The 7982-nt window shown below is 47.3% G+C and overlaps 1 protein-coding gene across 1 annotated transcript; it reads right to left on the minus strand.

The window, feature by feature from the left end:
• Nucleotides 1-5421: 5421 nt before the first annotated feature.
• LOC132211868 (interferon tau-like) lies at nt 5422-5937 on the minus strand. Its single transcript, XM_059656541.1, has one exon. It carries the CDS (start codon nt 5935-5937, stop codon nt 5422-5424), a length of 516 nt encoding a protein of 171 aa, XP_059512524.1.
• Nucleotides 5938-7982: the final 2045 nt, after the last annotated feature.

Here is a 7982-nt window from a genome sequence, read left to right on the forward strand (position 1 = left end):
TCCCCAATGCCACTTATTTTCATGATGTAGTGCGTAGTTTCAGTCCAAGCTTTCCATAAATGGACTGGTGTTCTTCGAAGCAGATTTATTTTCTTAAATACACTCTCATCCCTTTTCACTCTTGTTAGCCTGCTAATGTGTGGCCAACATACTTCTGTTTGCTTTGTAGCTCTTCTCTTCCTCCCCATTAAACATGGAAGGGCCTCAGAATCAAGTTGAAGCCTCTTACTCACTCCACACTGCCTCCCCACATGACCACCTACGTTCCTGGCTTACAATGGCCACACATGTAACTCCACCCATTGAATTCCTAGTAAATTGCAAACTCACATACCCAACTGACAGTGGACATTTGCATTTGGATGTCAACCAAGCAACTGTAGAGCATATCTACTGCTTTACATTGTCTTTCCTGGCATTCTTCACTCTAGCAGCTGGTGAGAGAGTTAATTTGCTTTTCCTTCTCCTCAATATAGCATGTAACATCACTGATATTAATTTTAATTATTGTTCTTTTGTGTTTTTCCCTCCCCCCAAAAATTCAAAGATACCAGAGAACAGGACTTGGGACATTCAAGTTGCAAGAGCAGCAGCGTAATTTTCAGCCTTTGCCTAGCGCCGTGGTCGGCAAACCGCGGCTCGCGAGCCACATGCGGCTCTTTGGCCCCTTCAGTGTGGCCACGAAGTTTTAATCGCACTGTACGTGCACGCCCGCACGTGGTATTTTGTGAAAGAGCCACACTCAAGGGGCCGCGGTTTGCTGACCACTAGCCTAGCGTTATAGTAAACTCACATGTATGCTGTCATCTCTAATTGGCTCTCCACTTTGTCACTAGAAAAACAACTGGCCCGGTGTCAGATACAGAGCCACAAACCTAAACTCGAGCTCTCTCTGATTCATACAGCTCATAGCAATGAGACAATGGACCACATGGCTTTCTGGTGCATCTTTCCTGAAGTGGCAATTACCTACCTTTATGCTGAGATTCTTTGGCAACCCCCTCACAAAGAATGATGAGTGATCGTTTGCTTCCTGTTTTCTCCATACATTTCTGTGGGGTAGTGGTTCCATTTTACTTTGAATTCCAACATTTGGCATGCAATAATTAGAGCATTTCTTTGGGTCACAAAGCAATAGTTTAGGTCCCGAGTCTTTTGTCTGCTTTTATTTAACTCCAAACCTGCTCATCCTTCTATATTTTCTAAGCATGGCTCTATTCTCTCTTCTAGATGTCTGGTACATAGGCTTAAAGCTTAGGACCTGCTATAGTCTGAAAGTTTGTGTCCCCATGAAATTCATATGTTAAAGTCTTAACCCCCAAAGTGGTGGTATAATGTGGTGGGGCCTTTTGGAAATACTTAGAGCATGAATGTGGAGAACCTCATGAATGGAGTTAGTGCCCTCATAGAAGAGGCCTGTGATGGATCCCTCAGACTTCTGCCGTGGGAGGATAAAGGGGGAAGTCAGAGGTGTGCGACCAGATGCAGGCTCTCATCAGAAACTAACCATGCTGACACCTGATGTGAATTTCAGCCTCTACAACTGTGAGCAAAAGAGTTCTGTTTTTTGCCCTAACCGGTTTGGCTCAGTGGATAGAGCGTCGGCCTGCGGACTCAAGGGTCCCAGGTTCGATTCCGGCCAAGGGCATGTACCTTGGTTGTGGGCACATCCCCAGTAGGGGGCGTGCAAGAGGCAGCTGATCGATGTTTCTCTCTCATCAATGTTTCTAACTATCCCTCTCCCCTCCTCTCTCTAAAAAAAAAAAAAAAAAAAGAGTTCTGTTTTTACAAGCTGCTCAGTCTTTGCTCTTTTGTTAAAGTAGCCCAAATGAACTAAGCTATGACAGGAACTATTTCCTCCTAAAAGATCGCCCAGATTCGGTGAAATACCCAAGGAGAAAGAAATCACTTTAGCCAACCTTGTTTCCTATCTAGTCCAGTCCCTATCATATCAGGAGCTCAGTCAATATTCATGGAAAGGATAATCATGGTAATATGAGAAAGAATAATATCAACATATAACTCATATCTATGTTCATGTAACTCATGTCTAGGAGAGCACAATAGAGCTAAAGTTATTTTGTAAATACTTCATGGTTCTACAAGGGAAATTATGATTGAATATGGTGTGAGCTGCTATTTTACAAAATAGCTCATTTGGTTGTGGGATATTTTCTCCAATATATATTTTCGGTATTTAGAATATCAGGATGAGAATCCTGGGCCTGGTCATAAAGGAAGACCCATTCATTATTATTTCCCTTAAGAACCTGCAAGGTGTTGCCCACTCATACTTATTTCCCTCAGGTGGTGAAGAAACAACTTGGAATTTTCCATGTGCCTTGAGACCTCAACTAAACATATGTGGCCATTTTCCAACTTTCGTCTTACTCCTGGGAATCAACCTGAATGCTTCTTTCAAAAGGTCAATGATGCTGGGAACTCTAACCATCGACACCCATGCCTTCTCCCCAGGTCTTAATTTCTGCAATCACTTGCAGTGTTCTTCTTGATCTTGATTAACAAGAACATTGGTTATTTTTTTTTCACCAAAAAATCTTTAGTGCAAATAGGATAAAGAGTAGTTTTATTCAATAAAGTTATGCCCTGTTCCATTGATTAGCAGGTTAGAGTCAATTTCTCAATTTCTTGGCACTTAAGTGCATCACCAGAGAAGAGGTGCAGACCAACTAATGGAGCCTAAGTGATATTGCCTTGTGCACTCCTGGCCTTAAAAATACTCCATGTGATCTACCCTAATTTCCTTCTACAACTGGGTAGAATAGACTGGAGTTCCCAGAGAAATTTGGATGCTTTGGAAGTACTTCCAGATGAGAATTCCCAAATTGGGACAAGCCCCATTTTCCTCTTTTCTCTGCTGCAGGTGCTTGAAAAAGGGTGCGTTTTGGGAAAGGCCGCTTTGGGGGTAAGCCTGCATTTTGGGAAAGGCTGCACTTTGGAAAGGGCTGCGTTGTGAAATGGCTATATTATAGGGGAGACCCTGCTTTTAGGGAAATGCACTTGGCAGCCTTCTCTCTGTATCAGGCTGATCTCAGAGTAGGAAAGTGGTCAAGGACACACCAAGCAATGTTCTGCTGCTTTTCTACTGAATGAACCAACTTCCGTTTGAAACGGAGTTTTTGGACTGGAACCCGGATTCTTTGTCCGCCAGAATCGAAGAATGAATCCACGGACCAAAAGTGGTATAGAAAAGGTGGAGATTTATTAAAGAGCAAGTACAGACTCCCAGGTGTGGAGGGGAAAAGGTCCCACTGAGTTCCCTTTCCCTAAGGCTTATAAAGTCTGCAGATCCTGGTGCTTTGATAGCCCCTCTGATTGGTCACTGTGCCCTTGGGATGGTTACCATAGTAACTCCTGGGCTCAAACGTTGAACCTCACAGGGACATGTGAGGTCCCCCCCTTCCTTATTGTTTTCCTGTTCCCCCTGGGCTTTCTTCTCCTTCTGGATGAAGGGCTTCCCTCTTTTTATTTTGTAAATATAGACCTTTTGCTGTTCCCAGCTCCCTCATTCTATGGAAATGTACCTGTTGCAGCTTTTCAGCTCCCCTATCATATGGAAATATACCTTCTGCTGCTCTGCAGCCCTCTGCTTCCAACACGGTCCCTTTAATTTCCAAAAATTTTAAAATTTCCTAAACCTGTAGTATTTTACCCCTAAATTTCCTGTTTCACATTCAGCAGCAATGGTTGGGGAAGAAGGAGTCACAGAAGGCGGTCAGAGGGACTTTTCTGAGGCTGCATTTTGGGAAAGGCTGCATTTGGGGAAAGTTTGCCTTTTGGATAAAGCTATCATGGGGATAGGCTGCCATTGGAGAAAGGCTGGGCTTTGGGACACAATGCCATTTTGGAGGGGCTGCGTTTTGAAAAAGAGTGCTTTTTGGGCAAAGGTTGTGTTTTAGAAAAGGCTGTTTTTTTGAGAAAAGCTGTAGTTTGGAAAAGGCTGGGTTTGGGACACCCTTCCCCTTGGAAAGGGCTGCATTTTGGAAAAGGGTGTGTTTTGGGAAGGGCCGCTTTGGGGGAAAGACTGCGTTTTGGAAAAGGCTGCGCTTCGGAAAGGGCTGCACTTTGGAAAGGGCTGCGTTGTGAAATGGCTATACTGTAGGGGAGACACTGCCTTTGGGGAAATGCACTTGGCAGCCTTCTCTCTGTATCAGGCTGATCTCAGAGTAGGAAAGTGGTCAAGGACACACCAAGCAACTTTCTGCTGCTTTTCTAGTGAATGAACCAGGGCCCTTCAGCAGTCATGGCTGAGGGAGAATGAGTCACAGGCAGGCGGTCAGGTGGACTTCTGTGAGTGTGCGTTTTGGGAAAAGCTGCCTTTAGGGGAAAGGCTGGGCTTTGGGGAATGGCTGCGTTTTGAGAAAAGCTGTAATTTGGAAAAGGCTGCCTTTTGGAAAAGTCTTTGGTAGGAGAATGGCTGCATGTTGGGAAAGGCTTCCTTTTGGGTTAGGCTGCCTTTGGAGACAGGCTGGGTTTTGGGACACACTGCCATTTTGGAGGGGCTGCGTTTTGAAAAAGGGTGCCTTTTGGGAAGTGCTTCTTCGGGGTGGGGGGAAAGGGTGCGTTTTGAGGAAAGCTGTAGTTGGGAAAGGCTGTGTTTTGGGAAAGTCTGTGTGATGGGAAGGGCTGCAGGTTGAGAAAGGCTTCCTTTGGGGGAAAGCTGCCTTTGGGGAAGGGCTGGGTTTGGACACAGGCTGCCATTTGGGAAGGGCTGCGTTTAGGAAAGGGCTGTGATAGAGTAAAAGACACATTTAGAGAAAGCCTGCCTCCCTCTGTGCACCTGTGTGGAGCGGACTGCAGTTCCCGGGGAAATTTGGTCACACATGTTGAATATGGCACAGTGTCCAAGGAGAAGGTGCCCATGGCCATCAGTCACCGCTCACAGGAGAGCCAATCAGAAGAGCACTCTGACCAGGAGAGCTTGCCTTGTGCTCTCAGACGGATGAACAGTAAAGTTCTATAATGACCACGGTCTGGATAGTTTTCTGTGGATCAGTTACAAGAGCCAGCGTGACCTTAACTGGCAAATGTCTTTAACGAAACAGTATCCTGAAGAACCTTTCCATTAATAAAAAATTGGAATGTTCGGTTTGGAAACAGCCACCAGCCCCTACCTACTCCACCACCACCCTCCCCCCAAATTAACAACACAAACGATTATGTCATAAAATTGTTGATTTAATTAAATAGACCATGTGCCTCTCTCTAAACATCATTTTGTATACTCGCGGTGTACAAGATATCCTTAAAATAGCCCCTGGACTCCGGTGTCGGGTGTGTCTCCGCTGGTGCAGAAATGTGAGTGGAGATCGCTTTGGGGCTGAGCAAAGGATGCAGGTGAAGAGCCAGAGTCACCAGAAGGATGTCCTTCTGCATTTGTTGACTTTCCTCTGAGGATGGCTACAGGCTCAGAAGGCGGCCTGTCACTTCCACTCTAACGACCTCCCAGGCACAGGAGCTGTATTTCTTCTGTCTCAGGTAGTTATGGATGCTTTGGAAGTACTTCCGGACAAGAATTCCCCAACTGGGACAAGCCCGGATGTCTCCTTCCCTCTGCTCCAGGCGCTCCAGGCTGTGATCAAGGCTGGACAGTAGGTGAGACAGGAGGGTGTGGTCCCATGCAGCCAGGCTGCGCTGTGCTCTGAAGAGGTGGAAGATCTGCAGGAGCATCAGATGGTGGAAGCAGGTGCGTTGTGTCTTCTGCGTTTGGGTGATTGTCCCTTTATTCCAAGGAAATTTGAAGTCGTTTCTGTCAGCCAGGCATAAGTGAAGCGGCGTCCTTTGCAGTTGCCTCAAAAGATTGAAGATTCTCAGGTTGTCTCCTCTATGGACAGAAAGTCCGTCCTCCTCAAGAGAAGCAGCAGGGATGCAGCAGAGCATCGCCCCTGCCACCAGCCACAGAGCGATCTGGGCCATTGAGAGTTCCAGGGGGAACCTCAGGCAGGATGAGCAGCAACTCATCTTCTTGGGTGCCCTGGAAAGCGCGATTCTCTGGCTGGCCGCAAGGGGGAGCAGGTGGCCTTTTCTGATGCTGCCTTTCTGAAGAGCAGTCTTGGGAGCCTTCCTTTCCCATCAGTCTGGTCTCAGAGTAGCAGAGCAGTCTGAGCCCTACCGAGCGACTGTCTGCTGCTTTTGTAGTGCGCTCTGCATTGTGAGAAAGGGTGCTTGAATTTGAACATCGGTGCGTTTTGGTAAAGAAGACTTTTGGGGGAGAGGCTCCTTTGGGGCACAGGCTGTGTTTGGGAAGGACTGCCTTTTGAAAAAGGGGTGCGCTTTGGTAAAGGCAACTTTGGGGGAAAGGCTGGATTTTCAAAGTGCCGCGTTTTTGCAAGGACCTTATTTTGGGAAAGGCTGCGTTTGGAGAAGGGCTGTGTTTTGGAAAGGCTGCGATTTTCCAAGGACTGCGTTTTGGAGAAAGGACTGCGTTTTGGAGAAAGGCTGGGTTTGGGGAAAGGCTGCGTTTTGAAAAAAAGGGTGCATTTTGGTAAGGGCTGCCTTTGGGGAATGACTGGGTTTTGGGACAGGCTGCTGCCATCTGCGAAGGACTGCATTTTGAGGACGGGTGCTTGGAAAAGGACTGCGTTTTGGTAAAGTCTGCAGTCTGGGAAGGGCTGCATGTTGAGAAAGGCTGCGTTTGGGGGAAAAATCTGGGTTTGGGACAGGCTGCCATTTGGGAAGGGCTGCTTTTGGGAAAAGGCTAAGATGGGGAATGGGCTGCATTTTAAGAAAAGCTGCGTTTGGGCCAGGCTCCAAATGGGAATCAGCTGCGTTTTGCAAAAGGCTGCCTGCCTTTGGGGAAAGGCTGCACTTTGGGAAACACTGTATGGGGAGTATTCTCTTGGGAAAGTCTGCGCCTGGGGAATGGGTGTGTTTGGAATAGCGTGCGTTTTGTGAGAGGCGCTGAACCTAGGTACAAGGAGCTGGCAGGTGGCCTTTTCTGCGTTTTGGGAAAGGCTGCTTTTGGGGACAGGCTGTGTTTTGTGAAGGGCTGCGTTTAGGGAAAGGGTGCATTTGGTAAAGGCAGTTTTTGGGGAAAGGCTGGGTTTGTGGACAGGCTGCCGTTTGGCAAGGGCTGTGTTGAGGAGGAGACTGCCATAGGAGAACAGGTGTGTTTAGAGAAAGGCTGCTTTTAGAAAAAGGATGTCTTTTGGGGAAAGGCTGCGTTTTGAAAAAGGGTGCAATTTGAAAAAGGTGCGTTTTGGGGAAAGGCTGTGTTTTGAAAGAGGGTGCGTTTGGGGGAAAGGCTGCTCTTTTGAGAAAAGCTGTAGTTTGGAAAAGGCTGCGTTTGGGTAAAGTCTGCGGAGTGGGTCAGGGCTGCATGTTGAGAAAGGCTTGGTTTTGAGAAAGACTGCACTTTGGGAAAGGCTGGGGTTGGAACACGCTGCCACTTGCGAAGGGCTGCATTTTCTAAAAGGGTGCGTTTTGGGAAAGGCAGCTTGGGGGGAAAGCCTGCGATTTGGGAAAGGCTGCATTTGGGGAAAGTTTGCCTTTTGGATAAGGCTATCATGGGGATAGGCTGCCATTGGAGAAAGGCTGGGTTTTGGGACACAATGCCATTTTGGAGGGGCTGCATTTTGAAAAGGGTGCGTTTTGGGCAAAGGTTGCGTTTTAGAAAAGGCTGCGCTTTGAGAAAAGCTGTAGTTTGGAAAAGGCTGGGTTTGGGTAAAGTCTGCGGTATGGGGAAGGGATGCATGTTGAGAAAGGCTTCGTTTTGAGAAAGGCTCCACTTTGGGAAAGGCTGGGTTTGGGACACGCTTCCCCTTGGGGAGGGCTGCGTTTTGGAAAAGGCTGCGCTTTGGAAAGGGCTGCGTTGTGAAATGGCCATATTATAGGGGAGACACTGCCTTTGGGGAAATGCATACTTGGCAGTTCTCTCTGTATCAGGCTGATCTCAGAGTAGGAAAGTGGCCAAGGACACACCAAGCAACTTTCTGCTGCTTTTCTAGTGAATGAACCAGGGG

This window comes from Myotis daubentonii, chromosome 11 (assembly GCF_963259705.1).
Source record: "Myotis daubentonii chromosome 11, mMyoDau2.1, whole genome shotgun sequence".
NCBI lineage: Eukaryota > Metazoa > Chordata > Mammalia > Chiroptera > Vespertilionidae > Myotis > Myotis daubentonii.

What these genes read in the sequence shown, in the direction of transcription:
- LOC132211868 (XM_059656541.1), bottom strand. Translation starts at nt 5,937, where the DNA reads ATGGCCCAGATCGCTCTGTGGCTGGTGGCAGGGGCGATGCTCTGCTGC.